At 44.2% G+C, this 17,613-nt stretch overlaps 1 protein-coding gene across 2 annotated transcripts in view; it reads left to right on the top strand.

The window, feature by feature from the left end:
• Nucleotides 1–669: 669 nt before the first annotated feature.
• usp43b (ubiquitin specific peptidase 43b) overlaps nt 670–17,613 on the top strand; it is a 59,418-nt gene continuing 42,474 nt past the window's right edge. Inside the window, exons 1-2 of one of the 2 annotated variants that reach the window (XM_065964424.1) lie at nt 670–1,844; nt 8,311–8,457. In XM_065964424.1, the coding sequence (XP_065820496.1) occupies nt 1,209–1,844; nt 8,311–8,457 (783 nt within the window). In that variant the 5' untranslated portion in view covers nt 670–1,208. The remainder of the gene's footprint in view (nt 1,845–8,310; nt 8,458–17,613) is intronic. The other variant, XM_065964425.1, reaches the window with a different exon arrangement.

Raw genomic sequence — 17,613 nt, 5'->3', positions numbered from 1 at the left:
TCTCTCCTAATGCTTTCTCTTTGTGCTGCAATAAATCTGCAGATTTTTAGTGCTGGTGAGACAGGCCTGTGCGATTAAACATATCTATGTAGTGAGCCGGGGAGATAAACCGCGCTGCTCACCTATACTTCACGGCCCAGGAATGAGGGTAATAATCCAGGACACTGTAACCTTAGATAAATGCCTCAAAAGGCTTAGCTAATGGATTTCCTCTGTGGGTTGCTGAGGTCATGCACACACGTTCAGGAGGATTTCCTCTCTTCCAGCCTTTTTTTACTCTGAATGAGCAGATATCAGTACAGCAGTGATTTAAATAAAAACCTATATCACCAGGAGGGTTGAGCTCATGGCAGGTCTGTGGAAAAGTGTCTAAACGAGTGCAGAAAATATTAAGCTAGTTATATCCCCGAGTCCTCTGTCGGTCTTCAGTGTTTCCTCTTTTATTTTGTAGTTCTGTCCCCATATGTTTCACATCTAGTTTTACCTCCTGCCCTTGTGTGAACTTCCCAAAGCAGGGAATGTTTTGATGACTCATCAGTTTTGATTTGATGAAGGATAAGAGTTATTATTCAGTCAATCATGAGACTTAATTCTCCTGGAAACCTTTATTTTAATGCAGTATGATGTAAATGAAGAAAAGGATCATGGATCAAGCCCTCTTTTGTTGATCCTAAATTGTTATTTTGAATGCAGGACTCTCTCTCCTCTTTACTTTCAGAATAATGTTTTCATACTTTTGTTGAAGGAAATGTTCTCAGTTTTCTTGCACCCCTGTGTGAGCGGCTCAAAGTGAGCTGTTCACTGCTCTGTTGTTATGTGCTCCATGTGCCGGGCAGTGGGAGGGGGCGGACACACAATCAGCAGCCTCTTCCAGGAGAAGTTGCTGCGCGATGGGAGGGGAGCGCTCAGTGCTGCAGCTGGACGGCGGAGCGGCTCGTCCTGTGCCGGGCTGGTGACGGACAGCGGCGGAGGAGAGAGAATGAACGCATTCAGTAAGTGCTGTGATGGACGAGGAAGGTTTACCGTCAGCGCGGGGCAGAATGACAGCGCGCCGTTTCCCCTCCCGGCTCCGCGATGGTGTCAGCTCTGCACGCTTCCCCTTCTGCTGTCCGGACCGGGGACACCGGCGGAGCAGTGACACGGCGGCGTCGGAATTTACACAATCATCAGTGTGAGAAGAAACGAGCGAGGGAGTAGTAGTAGCTGTCATGGAGAGACAGAGCAGAGTGAAGGAGGACATGCCGACATCGAAGAAGGAGGAGAAGCGCAAAGAGAAAAAGCCCAAATCGGGGAAGCTTTTCAGGAAGAAATCTCTGAGGTCAGTGGGGAGTTTTATGAACAGAATCATCAAAACTTTGGGCACTTTCACCCACTTTGGAGACGCTGACGCGCGGGACGCGGAGGACGACGACGGTGGGTTCCGGAATGGCGCACCTTGCATCCTCAGCGCGAGCTCGGGGATCATGAAAGAGGACGTGCAGGTGGCGTGGGATCGCGTGCATGCGAAGAACACATCGAGCACGTCCTCTTCTCTGTGCACGGGCAGAGAAAAGCTCCTGTACCAGTACGGGGACAAGATCCCGGGTGTGCTGGGGCTGAAGAACCACGGGAACACCTGCTTCATGAACGCCGTGGTGCAGTGCCTGAGCAACACGGACCCCCTCGCGGAGTATCTGGGGCTGGAGCGGTACAAGCAGGACCTGAGTCAAACCGGGCTAAACGGGGTGGTGAGGAGTGACGAGGTGGTGAGGTTTGCAAAGGGAGAAGTCACGGAGCAGCTGGCGTCTCTTGTGAGGGCTCTGTGGACTCTGGAGTACACCCCACAGCTGTCCGTGGACTTTAAGGTACAACAAGAGACACATCACAGTACAGGTGCAGACATGAGCAGCATCAAACAAGGTGTCAAACTTTAACAAACTGTCTAATAATAGCAAACATCTACCCGCTTATTTATCAAAAGAAAAGCAATTCAATAATTACAACAGACACAAATTAAGCAGGAAACAACAAAAAACACAGAATATAAAACAATCCCTTTTAACAATATGTACACATGATAATTACATTTGCACAAAGCCATCCTAAATATGTAGTAAAAGGCTTTTAGACTCATTTCTTAAACTTAAATCCAAGACTGTCAAAGTAGCCCTGATCCACTGTGTTAAAGCTGGAGTACAGGCAAATAGATATACTTAAAATTTTAGTAAGAACATAAAAATATGAAACTCAGGGAACCACAGAAGAGACAGGCTGATGAGTCAAATCTGTGTTTTTAACAGCTGTTATTTTAGACAAATGTAGCCTGAGCACAACATTTAACATATACTCATAATATCACTTTTTATAATTGCATCCCTGGTACGGTCAGTGTGCAGTTATTTCACCGTTCAGTCAAATATAATGTGATGTTTTGCACGTCTAATCACAGTGATGAGGTGCAGAGATCAGCCTGAAGATGATGTTCAGATGATTACACGTCTTGGTTAGTGATGATTAGCATTAGTGGTCAGATAACTGCAGTTTTCCCTCATATCGCCCGGTAACAAGCATGTACAGTGCTGTGACCTCACTGTTCTCCTGCCAGCTAATAGAGAAGCTGCTGCTCGGAGTGCGTGCAGAGTCACACAGACACAAAGAGGTTATTTCACTCTGAACTATGATTCAATGTTTTCTACATTTGGAGTTCCAGGTTTGCACATTAAGTGAATAAGAATTCTGGCAGTGTGGTGGTCACTGCTTCTCGGTTGATCAGCGCCTGAAAAGATGTGGACAGTGAGTGCGTTCACATGGACCTGAGTATCCTAAGTTTGATTAGTTTTTTTAAGTATCCCTGTTTTTGTGTTTGTGCATCAAACCATTATATCCTAGTTTTTAAAACAGGGATTTTGCTACCTGGAGAACTCTGAAAGAAAACGAGGAACAGCATGTAGACGCCTGACGCCGGTTTCTGACAACTGCCGACTTCCTAGACAGGCCCGGCCTCTGCCAAGTGATGAATAAGCAAAACAAACATGGCGACTACAAGTCACAGCTACACATCTTCACCCATTGCTCGCTTAGTTTAGTTTAATGGTTTATTTGAAACAGGGACAGTGTACAAAAAAAACCATTAGTCTCAGAAGAGAAGATATGCTTTGTACCAGTTTTAGCTAGCTAGCTAATTTCCATCTTGTCTCCTGCTTGTCCTACTCGGTTGCATTGACATTGACTCTTGCATTCTGAAGTACAGCAGCGCTAAACGTTAGCCCAACGTTTGAGCTCCTGATGGTGACGTCAGAGGACCTCCCTCTGCGTCCTCCTGGGACTCGTTTATCTGATGTGTTCAGGACAACAATCAGAGGGAGCAGCATGGAAACATCTCGTCAAGATTTTAAAGATAGATAAAAAAGAAACACCCCAAACACTCCCTCTTGTTTGGAGTGATTAAAAGTTTCCTGTGTTAAAGCAGACAGACGCACACACACACACACACACACACACACACACACACACACACACACACACACACACACACACACACACACACACACTCAGTTCCTCTGAGCTGTGGTTTGTGGTCGTAGGAGGACCCGAGTTCATGCAGCTCAGGCCTGTTGAGTAACTCCACAGCTGCCTGGAGTGAGGCATCATAAATAATCAGAGAGCTCTGAGGCTTGTGTACGACGGGCGAAATTAGCTCCATATCAGAAAGAAAAACAAAACCTTAATGCAGCGTCAGACTTTACATAAATGCTCAATGGATCTGTTATTTTGTAAGTCTATTATCAGGAGTTGTAGTCCTCTAAGATGTCAATCACTTCTATATGAACCACTTCTCTTGCCCGCTTCCATCACTGCAACACCTGTTGACCTGATAACTGCTCTCATATCTGACAAACCGAGGGGCGTCCAAAACGGCCGTGTACATCTCGACTTATCCTGATTGATCTAAAGTTCTTGGAGGTTATGCATCAGCATCCTCACAGGTCAGCTCTCTGCAGAGTCAGGAGAAAAATCCAAAACAAAGTCCTGCTGAATACCTGGAGCTCTGCCACATTCCTGAACCACCTGGCCTGTCAGACAGGAGCGAGGCAGCTTTAATAAATGTCCACTAAAGATTTAATATTGCTTTGCTTTGTGATATTTCACATTGCCAAAGCGTCTCTCTCTCTCGTTCTCTCTCACAGATGTGTCTCTGACTTCCCAGGTTGAGTTTCTTCCACCTGAGAGGCCCAGATGTGTGCGTTTGATCTGGACACTGTTGAAGCATTTTTTTCTGCATCCTCCCCGGGGCTATGTGTTTGCACAGAGGGGTCAAATCCCGAAACTCAAACAGTTACTCCACAGCCAATTTATCGGTTTCCACAACATGAGAGGCCTGAGAGAGAGAAGGGAGTGAGGGTGAGGAGGCTTCATGATGAGCAGGAATGTCATCCTCCCTAAACCTCGTATCAGCTCCAACTTCTTTTTTAGACGTCTGATAAATGTTGTGACGACAAAGGGGCTTGCTCACAGGTATGTGTCAATATTTGCAGACTCCATGTTGATCTTTAATGATTATCCACAGTGCTGGCTGCAGTGACTCAGACTGTCAGAGGGTTTAGAGCAGAGCAGTGATTCCCAACCAGGGGATCTCTCAGCCCAGGTGGTCTCTAAGCTGGCCAGTGAAAGTCCCATCCACTTTTTAAAATCCTATATGAAATAGTAATCAATAAACAGCTGAAATCCCTCCTTATGATATTGGTTCCCAAAGTTTTCCGGAGTCCTGCGAGGCGCTGTTGGCTCTGAAGTTGTCAAAATTAGATTCAGTGGAGCTTCCTCGATCGGTCACACCAGGTGGTACTTCCCCCCCTGGTGAGAGTTTTGAAAGAGGAAACACTCACTGGATCGTTTATTCAAAAGTCTGTCGATAAGATTATGTAAAAATAAATCTGTTTCCTCACTCAGAAATGTCCGGCTACTTCGTCAATCCAACTTGTAATCCAGGTAATAATGAGTTGAACGTTGCATCACTTTTATTTGTGTCAGTCTTTTCTTACATAAAAGTCAGATGATATCGCAGATATAGTCGCCAATATTACTCGATTTATTCACCAGGCTAATAGCATTTCATTTGAGTTGAGTAGTGTTGTAGTCAAGACCAAACTAAGCGAGACCAGAGTGCTCTGAGACAATACTGAGACATTTAGGGATTGAGACCGAGTCAAGACCAAGACCATAAATATCACTGTAAAATCCTCATCTTGTGTGCAGAAAAATAGCCGATCAGTGGTGGTCTTGATTTAAAATCCGCCCAGTCTGAGACCGAGACAAGGCCGAGTAAAAATGCTTTTGATTCCGAGGTGAGACCTTCAAAAAGTGGTCTCGAGACCAAGATCGATGTCAGTACTACAACCAACATTTTAGTATCGTAGTGTTACACTAGCAGTTCTCTACAGCTCGAACATAAATCAAAAAAAGATATCGGCCGATATATCGTTATCTGATTTTTCTCTCTCCCCAACATCGACCTCAGTATCGGCCCCAAAGATCCCGTATCAGTCGAGCCCTTTAATAAACGGTTAAAATACAAAGCTTAACAAACATTTTTAGAGTCATAAGCAAGACAAAGAAATGGATGAAGACTTAAATATTTAAGATTGGTAATGACACAGAGGATTCAGTGTTTATCTCTAGTTAGATGATTACACACATTACAAACGGGCCGGTAGATATTATGACTCAGAGAAAGGTAATAAACACAACCTCAATGATATCACTGAGACAATTGGCACCTTCAGAGGGCTGGCGGTAATTACTGTTATTACATCGCTGCACAACGGCTTCAGGCTCATAAACATCCACAGTTCTCACGGTTAGTGTCAGAGCAGGCCTTCATGTTTATGAGCATTTCCTGTTCCACATTTAAGTTTCCCGATTGTTAAAGAAACATTTGTTTATGAGGTTAAAGTCAGATTATGTCGTCTGCACAGTTCGACGAGTCCGTATCTAACAGATCAGGGGCCGTATTCACAAAGCTCCCTTCAATTCTTAGAATCAAGAATTTCCTCCTAAAGTTCAGACTAGATCCTTGTAAAAATGAAAGTTATTCACAAAGCATCTGTACCCTTTAAGAGAGCTCCCAAGGTGTAAAATTGTTAGGAGTGAGGCGGACTTTTAACTGGATGAAGAGTTTCCCAAGATGAGTAGGAAACAGAGAAATGTTGTTCAAACACGACATGAACACAGGTGCATCCAATCACTAATCAAGACCCTTTACCTGTTGATGTAACAATCAGCATGTGAGGAAGCTGCTGCACAAGTTAGTGGTGATTTTCAAACATCTTGTAGGCTTTATACTTTTAAAGTACAACTTGCAAATTATCACACAGATGCTAATTTCATAGTGTTCATAATTACACCATTTCTGATTTTTTTCTAAATTTTTTGTGATTAACCAATCACAGCTTCTGAAAGAATGTGTGATACCTAGCAACGGGGTCAACCACTCCTTACTAAGATGAGATTTAATGTCCCTTCCTTGCTCAGAGTCGCCCTGAGAATGTTCCTAAATCACTCTGGAGCTAAAAATCCTTGCTCTGTTTTTTAAGCTAAGTGAGGAGGATACGAGCCCAGGAGATCACATGAAAAAATGTCTTTATGCAACAGTTTCCCGTCGTCTTCACGGCTCGTATTTCACGTCTTCTTCCCCATTTGTGGCGGCTAATAACAGTAGCTCTGTGTTTATTAATGTGACCGACTCATCTTAAAGTTTGGGTGTCAAACATCAATGCTCGTCACTTTTTAACCCCAAGATCTACGCAGCAAAGGAAGCAGCTCTTTCACTTTCAAGATGAGATCAGAGGAGGAGATTAGGAGAACCTTACCGCCCTGCCAAGCCTGTTTATGAATTTATGTGTTCACTTTTTGCACTCGTCAGAAAGCACGTCTCAGTTACTGCTTTGAAGTCGGAGCCACAGCTCTGCTTTCCATGACTTCTTCCTCTGCTCAGACTGAACAACTGAAGAAGAACTGAGCACATTGGAGGCATGTTTTCCTGTTGTTAAAGCCAACAGTCTGTGTCTTACTTCACTATCTGCCTCATCTCTTTATGAACTGAGCTGGCAGCTCTTTAGCGACAGGCCTCTAACTTCATCATTAGACATCCTCCATCACATTATGGTGAGATGGCTAGAAGAGGCATATCGCACATTAGTGGATTATGAAGCAATGATTACAGTCTGCTGTTCCCTCTGCTATAATCTCTCATCACGGCCTGCGCTGCTCCCGCCTGCCAGCTGCGGTTCATGCAGCTAATTCCTGCCTAATTGACTCCGGTGCCATTCACATCTGAAGTCACATTATTCAGTGTGTGAGCTAAAGTAGTCCTCAACCTACTTTGAAGGAAGCATGTTACACACACACATCTCTTTTTTTAATGTCAGAAATCTTGAAATTGTGATTCTTTAGAAGAAAGAAAAGCAATACTTCAGTAAGAGGTGGAAAATGTTCCCCAAGTCTGAGACAAAGGACTGTTGGATCCAAAAATCTTAAACGACTGACGAGGGTTTGTGCAAATTTGCAATTCAAGGATTTGTCTGATCAGCGTTCTGTGGAGAAGCCAGACGTAGAGTCATCCAGTGAACACACCCGAGCTGTCAAAGCTAGTAAACAAGAATTCTGTTGGAAAGAGAAACTAAACATGGAACTTAAATTAGATATTTTACAAGATTTTCTAGTTTTAACTTGAACACACATTACTGATATGAAGAGGATTAATACCCGAGAGAATATCTTTAAAATTTAGTTTCTCAGTCTGTGACTTCACATTGTGCAAGTGTAGAAGAGCACAGTGCGTTGGGAGCTTCACATACACACACAGTCAGGCATGCGCACACACATCGCTGTTCTCCCTGTTGGCACTTCCTCCCCCGTTACTCCTCTGAGATGTTCATATTGAAGGCGATACGTCACAGGGACGTAAATATCATGCCTTGAAACAATCAATCAATCAAACTTTATTTGTATAGTACTTTTCATACAACAAATATATCATAAAGTGCTTAACATCAACATAAATCAAACAGCAACAACATGACTCCCTCCCCCACCCTTATCCCACAGTCCAATAACTAAGGTAAAAATAACTAGATAAGAACAGGTACTGAGGAAAGGCTATCTTTTATTCTAAATGAGGAAACACAGGAGGTTCAAAATGTAATAAAACTGGATGAAATGAGATTCAGTTAAAAGCTCTACTAAAAAGGTAACAAAACATACTTCTCTGTTAATAACCTAATGAACCAAACTGTTCCAATCATTTTAATCAACTATTCTCTCTTCTCTCTTCAGACTATAGTGTCAAAGTATGGATCTCAGTTTCGAGGTAACTCCCAGCACGACGCTCTGGAGTTCCTGCTGTGGCTGCTTGACCGCGTCCATGAAGACGTTGACATGGCCGCCCACAACAACAACAACAAGATCAAAGCTCTGGGAGAGGTAAGAATCAAAGTAATGGTCCACTTTTAAATCTCCGTCAGCTAACAGCAAGGCAAAGCTCAGGATACAGGAGTTTGTGCAAGATTCACTCCTCTGGACTAAATCTGGATCAGGGTTTTGGCTTTTTGTTTTGCAGGTTTTTACTGATAACATCCTCTTAGTTTATTCTTTTGAGCCCCTCCTGGTGTCATCACGTGTTCTGGAGTGACATTTCAATGCCACTAAAACCTGAGTGGTGATAAGAGGAGTCTTGTAACGCAAAGGAGAGTAAAGGTGTAATGATTCAGTGGATTCAGTCGCTGCATCCTGACTCTCGTTGAACTGAACAGTAAACTCCATGATGTGAGCCATTAAGTCAGAGTTATAGAAAAAGATAACCAGTGGCATCATTTATAAGAAGTTACACTCGCTGCTGGTGAGTCATTGCTATTAAATCTCCTGAAAATCAGTGCTCTTTGATTCCTGGGGCGCCAGCTGCAGTGATTTATTCTGTTGTTTCATCGTTGTTGTTCTAAATGTCGAGGGACCGGACCGTCTCCCGCTCCCAAGGATACACTGACATACCTTTACCCACATAATTAGAACAACTGACATGCAAACGCATCTGTATTGAACACTTTGATCAATGAAAGGAAGAAAAGTCTATTTTTGTTTCTCAAAGGAACAGGAGTGCATCGTCAGCATAGTGGTGTCATCGTAAAGTCAAGGTCACAGTGAAAGTCCAGGGAAGTTACACTCCCTCCTTTTCTCTGGCTGAAGTAGACGGTTTTCTCTTCTGTCTGTAAACTAGTTTACACTCAGTCCAAAGAGAGAGTCTGAAGTTTCTGTTTAAAATATCACATTTGGTAAATGTCCTTTTCTGTCTGCGCTCAGTTGCCATTAAATTTAGGAATGGAGTGAATGATCCGGTGAGTTTTGGGGGAAGTAGGGGGGTCTGGAGTTCGTCTTTGAGTGTACATGGCTTCTCAGGGCGCACTTACTCTAGGCTCAGTCTCCCTGTACAGAGCTTAAGCACAATGGTCCCCCCTCCCCAGTCTGGGCGGCACTTTATGACCTGGTTAAACAAAATCCTGTCTCTGACTGGCCGAAGCCTCCATCGTAAACATGTTTGATATCGGGCAACAGATCCAGTGTGGACAAGTTAGAGCCAACACAACAGTTGGAAGTGACATCAGGCGATGCTAGGAAGCTAAAGATGGTTAGCTCTGATTTCAAAATAAAAGCAAAGACCGTTTGGTTTGTAAAAACTTCCAGTGGAGGCTCAGGCTGGTGAGAATTTGGAAGAAGAGTGAGTCATATTTTAAAAACAGATTATGAAACCAGAGTTGCTTCATTTTGAAATTGAAAGCAGGCTGGTGGGAACTAAACCAGGACTCTGAGTCCTGTATCCATGACAACTTCATTGTCCACCAAGCGAGCGGTAGCGTTGTGTTGGCGACATTTGTTGACTAGTCAAAATGCCAATTTTGGTCGACTGCCTGGACTTTAAAATTCTTGTCCAATATCTGCTGTTCACTGGAGCCATCGAATCAACAAACAAGGCCTGTCAGAAAGAGCCTCGATCCAGTGTTCAAAATGAGAAACTTTATTGACTCTTTAGAGGCTTTTAATGCAAAGTGAAATAAGAAATCAACATCAACAAATACACAAAAGTTGTAACACCAGGGGCGAGTCAAAGGTCGGATTAAGATTCTTTATTTCCCCTCACAAAAGAAAATATTGGACCATTTTTGACAAAGACATTTACATGTTGAACATCCTGAAAGCTCTGACGTGTTTAATTAGGGATCATTTCATGAGAACAGGCAGCTGTATGCTTTATATTCTGCATATTAATGTTTATATATCCCTCTCAGTGAGTGAGAGAGTGAAGGAGAGCGCAGCACTCTGGCCTCCGTCCTGAGCAGAAAATCTCCTGTGACAGTCGTCTCTTATGTTTGTCCAGGCCGCGCGCTATCAGCCGGTGTGAGGCTCTCCGCAGTCATTGAGGTTTTCATGGATTCTGGCGTTATCAGTGAGGAAACATGCGGTCAGATAGACCTCTGCTCGCTATCAGGAACAGGAGGGAAATTATTCCAGTAACTCTGCCTCTCCATGAATCATAGACCACTCCATGCCTTCATCTTTCCCTGCAGCCGTTTCTCTTACATACTGTACCTCTGTGTGAGAATGTATTGTAGAGCTGTGGTATGCAGGCTGCTATCACTGTGAGGGGTGGAGAGGGCCTCACTGAGGGCAGGAGAGGGGCAGCTACAAGACAAGAGTCTAAATCACCCTCCTCTAAAGCTTGAAAGAGTTAGGGTTAGTCATTTCAGAGCTCTGATAGTTTGTTTTAGAGTTGTTTCCATACAGAGGCCAGTTGCAGAAACGCCTCCAATACTTCCTTAAAGGTCACATGTTCTGCAAAATCCTCTTCTCCATATTTCTCTAACTCTAACATGTGTCTCTAGTCTGTCTACAAACCCCCCAATGATGAGAAAAGTCCATCCTCTCCGTCTTTTGCCTGCTCCACTTTTCAGAAAATGTGTGCTCAAACAGGCCGTTTGGAGATTTTCCCTTCATGACATCACAAAGGGCAGTAGCCCCTCCCCCAGGTGGGTGACACTCCCACAGCTAGGTGTTTGTTCTGCCCTCTGAGTCTGCCTTCTCACCGTAAACAATAGGACATGGAGCGAGAAAGACCGAGTACACCCAAGCCCTTCCAGAGAGGGGGGGTGGTCAGGCACAGCTCATTTACATATTTAAAGGTACAGACACAGAAACAGTCTGTTCTGAGCAGGGCTGAAATAGAGGGGTTTATAGGCATGATCAAATACAGGATCAGAGTGGATTTAGAACAAGAAACTTCACACACATGTTTTGAGGAGCTCTGAGAATTATTTAAACTGAAGAAGAGGAGGATATGTGACCTTTAATGTTGGTATCGGGACTCTGTAACGTTTCAGTACCGAAAAGTTGCTGTTGTCGCAGATTCATTGAAATGTAGATATTTGTTGTGGAGTAATGGTATTCATTTTTGTCGTTGTTGTTGTTATTTGTTCACCTCTGTGTTGATCCTGCTGGTTCAGGCTGGCAGAGTCATCCGGGGTCAAAGCCAGGCCGTCCTGTTTATCAGTCCACACACGTTCCCTCTCTCTCAGCCAAGGAGTCGGCAAAGCTCCTTCCTCTTCTGCTGCTTATGCTCGTTGGTTTTTAAGCATGAAATGTTAGTTAGCACTTTAGTTCAGGAGAGACGGAGCCTGAAGAATGAAAAAGTTGAGGAAAGAAGAACAGGTTCCTTCCCCCCTCTCTGTCCTCGGGCTTTCTCTCCAAGTGTCAGAGGAGTTAGAAGTGAAGTTTTTTCTGTTTGTAATGGAGGCTGACAGTTCACAATCCTGAACACACACACACACACACACACACACACACACACACACACACACAGAAAAACCCGAACATGACCCACGATCCAACATTTAACTGTGACTTCCCAACACTTTGACTCATGTGGGGGACATTCTCTGCTGGTTTGTTTATCGTTTATCACTTAGGAAACACACTCTCTCTCCCTCTCTCTCTCTCTCTCTCTCTCCCTCTGTCTCTCTCTCTCTCTCTCTCTCCCTCTCTCCCTCTCTCTCTCTGTCTCTCTCTCTCTCTCCCTCTCTCTCTCTCTCTCCCTCTCTCTCTCTCTGTCTCTCTCTCTCTCTCCCTCTCTCTCTCTCTGTCTCTCTCTCCCTCTCCCCCTCTCTCTCTCTCTCTCTCTCTGAATGTCTCTTTGTAAGTCACAGGAAGAAAGGGACACTTGTTGTGCAGCCCCGGTACAGAGCAGAGAAGAAGAGGTGAGACGGGCTTTAGGTGGAGGGGACAGTAAGCAGTAGTGACAGTCGGATCAGAGGGACGAGGAGAAAGAGGAAGTCCTGTGTTGATTCTGTTTGACAGTATTGGCTGTGGAATCCAGAGACCGTGGATGCTTTTCATTAACAAATGTGTCTTTCCAAACAGAGACATTGATTTTGTAACAAGGCCAAGCTCTCAGAGAACGGGAGGTTACAAAAAGACTGAACTGCACTTAATTAATCATCATTAGCAGCAGCAGGAAAAATGCAAGTGAAAGCCTTTGACTTAAAGGAAGAATGTGCGACCTTTTCTTCCAGTAGATGTCGCCCCTGAGCACCAGCATGAAACCAAAACAAACTGCTGTTTAGGCCACGCCTCCTCCATACTGAAGCCTCCGCTCTCCTACAGCGACACACCTCCAACCCCCCTCCCCTTGTGTTCACACGAAGGAGTCAAGCACAAGCGGCGGACAAAATCGAGCTGTCCTTTCCTGTGTCCTGCATTGTTGTGTTAGCATGCTAATGTTAGCGCTCTTTAGTTGCTTCACTTTGCACATTAATTGACACAGTGATCTAAAAACACGTCGAGTCTTCCATGACAGACGTCTTGGCTACGGTGAACTCAGAATTGTTTTCATCGGGGTTGGAGTAGCAGAGAGAATCACTCCCATGATTCCCCGCCAGCCTCGACGTCATCTTTTGTTATTGTTTTTTATTGAGAGTATTATATATTATATATATATTTCTCATTTGTGCGTTCACTCATACTTCATGCACATCCCTGAATAAGTCTGTACATTATTAGGGCCTCCCCCTCCCCCCCGTGAAAGAAGTCTGGACACGCCCCTTTAGACTTCATACTGTAACCATATTAGTTATTTGTAACCTTCATTGAAAGAATCCTGTCGTCAATAACCACCTCAGTGATTTGATTCTATTTTTCCAGCTTGCTCTTGAAGATGAATACCCTCCTGTGCTGCTACATGACTGACTTTCATAACGCCTGATGGACCTTTCGACTCATTAGCAGCACAACAATCACACCGTGGCCTCTCTCTGTGTCCTCCTGTCCGTCCTCTGCCTGCAGATTCCATTTGCACAGAGCAGGCCGTTGTGTTCTGAAATTAGACATCGCATCCAGACAGTGACCCAGACGCTGCACCAAGCTTTCAGACTCCTTTTTTTTTTTTTTTTAGACGTATTCTTGCCCATAAATTCGTCTCTGAAGCCACGGCAGAGCGGAGCAGCAGCGTGTGTGGTCGGTGCTGCTGTCAGGGCTCGCTGCGAACGGTTCTGTTGTGAGTCCTGTGTGTGTGTGTGTGTGTGTGTGTGTGTGTGTGTGTGTGTGTGTTTCCTCTCCACTCTGCCTTTGATTCTGTCGAGCTGAAATGGCTTCCCGTGGCTCTGACCGCCCAGCTGGAAAAGCAGCTTTGAGGGAAAAGGGTCCGATTATTACGTCTCCTCCCACCTTAACCAAGATCTGCCTCTATTGGCTCAGAGTTTGAAGCCCCCCTAAATGGATGCTTCATGAGGGTCCTCTGTGTGCAGAAAAGAGTTGAACATGAACTTTGATGTCTTCATCTAAAAATAGCCTGCATCTCTCTCCATCAGTCTAATGAGATTTTGTTAAGAAAAAACAAAAAGCTGGTTTTGTTTGCAGGGGTCGCTCTCTGTGGCACAGACACAATTAAGCTGCGACTGCCTGACGGCTCCAGACAACACGATGCATCAAAGAACAGTTAAAGGGGCATTTTTTTTCATGAACTGCACTCTCGCTCTGCAGGGAGCGCGGCTCAGAAAGTATCGTCTCATTAAATCGTGTAGTGCTTTTAAAAGTACAAAGAAAACAAAATGAGCTTGTGTTTACGTGGGACTTCTTGTGTCTCATTACATCCAGAAGTTAAATATAAAGCCGGTTAACAGAATAAATCAGCAGCACACGGAGCGTTAAGAGTCATTGTTTGAACTCTCACTGATCCTTCTGCATGAGGAGGAGAGTGAAGATCTTTATCTTGTTGTCAAACTGAAATCAAAAGCCTGATGATTCTTTCATAAATGTAAAGAAAAGTGCATCCTGACCCCGGCGGTCGGTGATTCAGATTTGCTGAGTGGATGTTTCTCCAGTGAGTGTGTTTCGATTCAATCGGCTGAAATGAGGCCGACTGGAATGATTTAAACTGTTGTTGAGGGGAATAATTCAAGCAGCGAGGTGCAGCTATCACGCCAAGTCCAAGTGTTATCTGGACTCAGATTGAATTCGCCTGAGAAGACGAATGGATTTTCTAAAAATGCAATTATCATCAGTCCGGCCTCGCCGACATATAGCAGGTGTGTCGGGTTGTTAGGAGACGAGAAATTCTAATTTTAGATTTTAGTAAATATGATGATTGCTTTGATACCGAGGCAACAAAAATAGAAGTCAGAGACGCCCAGTAATGAGTATTTTCTTGTTTTTAGTCACAGAAATTTGCAACCACATTGTCTGAAGTGCACAATTAAGTTTACGCAGCGAGACATTGCTCACTTATTTGTGCGAGTTAGGACAGTGCATTCTTTTTTTTCTTAGCAGATCTTGGTCGATTGTTAACACGTTTTCAAAAAGGGATCAAAGTTTTGTTTACGACCTTAAAGTTAAAGACTTAATCCCCTGCAAAGTTTTTATTTCAACAATATTTTATGTCTTTATTTGAACATTTAAAACCAAAGACTGTATGAAACATGGACGTACTCTCAGTGACATGTTGAGGCCAATCAACGGCGGTCACCTTATTGGAAATTGAGAAGAAGAAGATATATTTTGCTGCACACAGCGAGCGCTCCTCAGCAGATGAGGGTTTGATGCCTTGCTCAAGGGAACCTCAGCAGTCCATAGGAAGTGATCTGGCACCTCTCAGCTACCAGACCAATTTCCAGAATTGGTCCATATCAGGACTTGAACTGGCTACCCTCCGGTTCCGAACCCGGACATCCCCCCTCCCTCTATTCTCCAGTTGAAACATGAGCTGATGAGACCAAAAGTATTCTTTTGTACCAGGCTGTAAACATGTTTCTTGACATTTTGGTACGAGACCTCATGGGGAATCCTTGGCTTTTGCAGCCTGCCTCAAGTGGACACTCGAAGGAACTGCAGCTTTCCCACACTTCTGCACTGACTTCATTTTTCTACAGCAGAGGTTCTCCTTCTAACTTATAGCTTTCAGAGGCTCTTGTGTGTCTTAGCCGACGTGGGCAGCCATCCTCTCCTCTTCTGTGTCAACACAGTCGTCACATCAGCTGCAGAAGCAGGAAGGTAATAATAATAAAGCTCATCAGCTTAGAAGGCCGACCCGCCTTCATTTGAATTAATTTCCCCCTCAGACTCTCCTGCTGCTCTCACTGAGGTGGGATTAATCCTCTTAAGTCAATGGTACGGGGAGAACATCTACAGGTCTCTTTCTGCAGTTTGCTTTTAGATTTTTTAGGAGAATAATGTTAAAGCCTTGAGGACGGCCAAGGAGAGACAGAAAGTGTTGGGAGGAGAGAGATGGAGATGACATGCAGGAAAGGGCAGAGGTCAAACCCACAGCAACTGCAACGAGTACTATGCCCTCTGTAAATGTGGCTGCAACATAACCGCTAGGCCATCCGGCTCCCCAAGAGAGTATGTTATGTTTAAACAGTTTTGTCTTCTGAGTGCAGACGTGAAAACAAAATTTAGATTCTCCATTGTTTGGACTGTGGTATGAGAAGAAGTTGAAATCGAGGAGGGCATTAAAACATCAGACGGTACCAGATAAAAAAAGATGAGGTCATTATTCCTGTTGCTACCTGCTGAGAGCAAACGTGTCGAGTAAAGAGAATAATGTAGAGAACGACCTTACTGTTGTCATGTTTTCAGTTGGAGCGTCATCATATTTAGTCATGCTCTGTTTTTGCCTCCTCAGTCAGAGTCCTGTGTTTATGACTCAGTGTTTGGTCAGATCATTTAAGTGGTAAACAAAGAGCTTTTTGGTCATATCCAGTCATCATGCTTTTAACATGTGACTCATCAGCAGCAAAAATACGAAGGATTTCTGCAGCTTTCTGCTCCACGCTGTCCATCAGGAGAAGAGCAGAGCCTGCCTCCTGATCAGCTTCTTATTCTGTCTGATCCATCTCAGTTTTTTTTTTCACTTGCTGTCTCATCTCATTCTTCTTGTTGAAAGTCATTTCAGTTCAATCTGGTGGAGATAAAATTCATTTGGAGGCCTGTGCTTTCTCATCACCAACGTCCTCTAAAGGATAGAGAAAGGCAGACTGCCTCCTCGTGTCTCTCACCTCCATAGAGCTCTATGTAATGAACAGTCCCAAGATGTTTTCACATCTGGACTCCTGAACATTTCTACAATTTCTATAATTCTACAATTTCTGAACATGTCTAGATACTTTCAGGAGGATGGCTCTGGATGTTCTTGGACATGTGACTGCAGGAGCTGGGGATCGAACCCCCCCGACCTTCTGGCTAAGACATAACTAACTCTACCAAATGAGCCACAGCCGTTCCAATGAATGAATCATACCAAATAAATCCATCACTCAAAGAAACTAAGAGTAAACTGAACAAAGCAAACTGTAAAACTACTGCACACACATTTATTCATTTACTACCCTGAGGTCACTTTGAGTCCACGCGCCGCTGCCTCAGCTCTTTGCATGTCCGCACAAACCCACCAACCCACAGGGAATAATGGACCAAAGAGAAAAGCTCCCATCCACGGTATCATTGGGACTATTTATAGAGAGGTATACGCAGTGAGTGTTAAAGGAGACTGTCCATTATTTATCACAGCTCTGTGTGTGTCAGCCGTGTGCACAGCTTTCACTTTCTGAGCACTTTCAGATACTCAATAACGCTCTCCTTCCTCTCACTTCCTCTGCTTCTGCACATACGTCGATACCACCGCGTGTTACGAAAACTTACAATCTGTTTGAAGAGTTTCAAATATTTAAAATTCAGATCTTAAAGGTCACAGATGTAAAAAAAAACTTCACCATGTGTCTCTAGTCCGTCTACAAACCCCCCAATCATGAGAAAAGTCCATCCTCTCCGTCTTCTACCTGCTCCACTTTTCAGAAAATGTGTGCTCAAACAGGCCGTTTGGAGATTTTCCCTTCATGACATCACAAAGGGCAGTAGCCCCTCCCCCTGTTGGGTGACACTCCCACAGCTAGGTGTTTGTTCTGCCCTCTGAGTCTGACTTCTCACCGTAAACAATAGGACATGGAGCAAGAGAGTACACCCAAGCCCTTCCAGAGAGGGGGCGTGGTCAGAAACAGCTCATTTACATATTTAAAGGTACAGACACAGAAACAGCCTGTTCTG

The sequence above is a fragment of the Labrus bergylta genome, chromosome 16 (assembly GCF_963930695.1).
Source record: "Labrus bergylta chromosome 16, fLabBer1.1, whole genome shotgun sequence".
NCBI lineage: Eukaryota > Metazoa > Chordata > Actinopteri > Labriformes > Labridae > Labrus > Labrus bergylta.
This window is presented reverse-complemented; position numbering and strand designations above follow the sequence as displayed.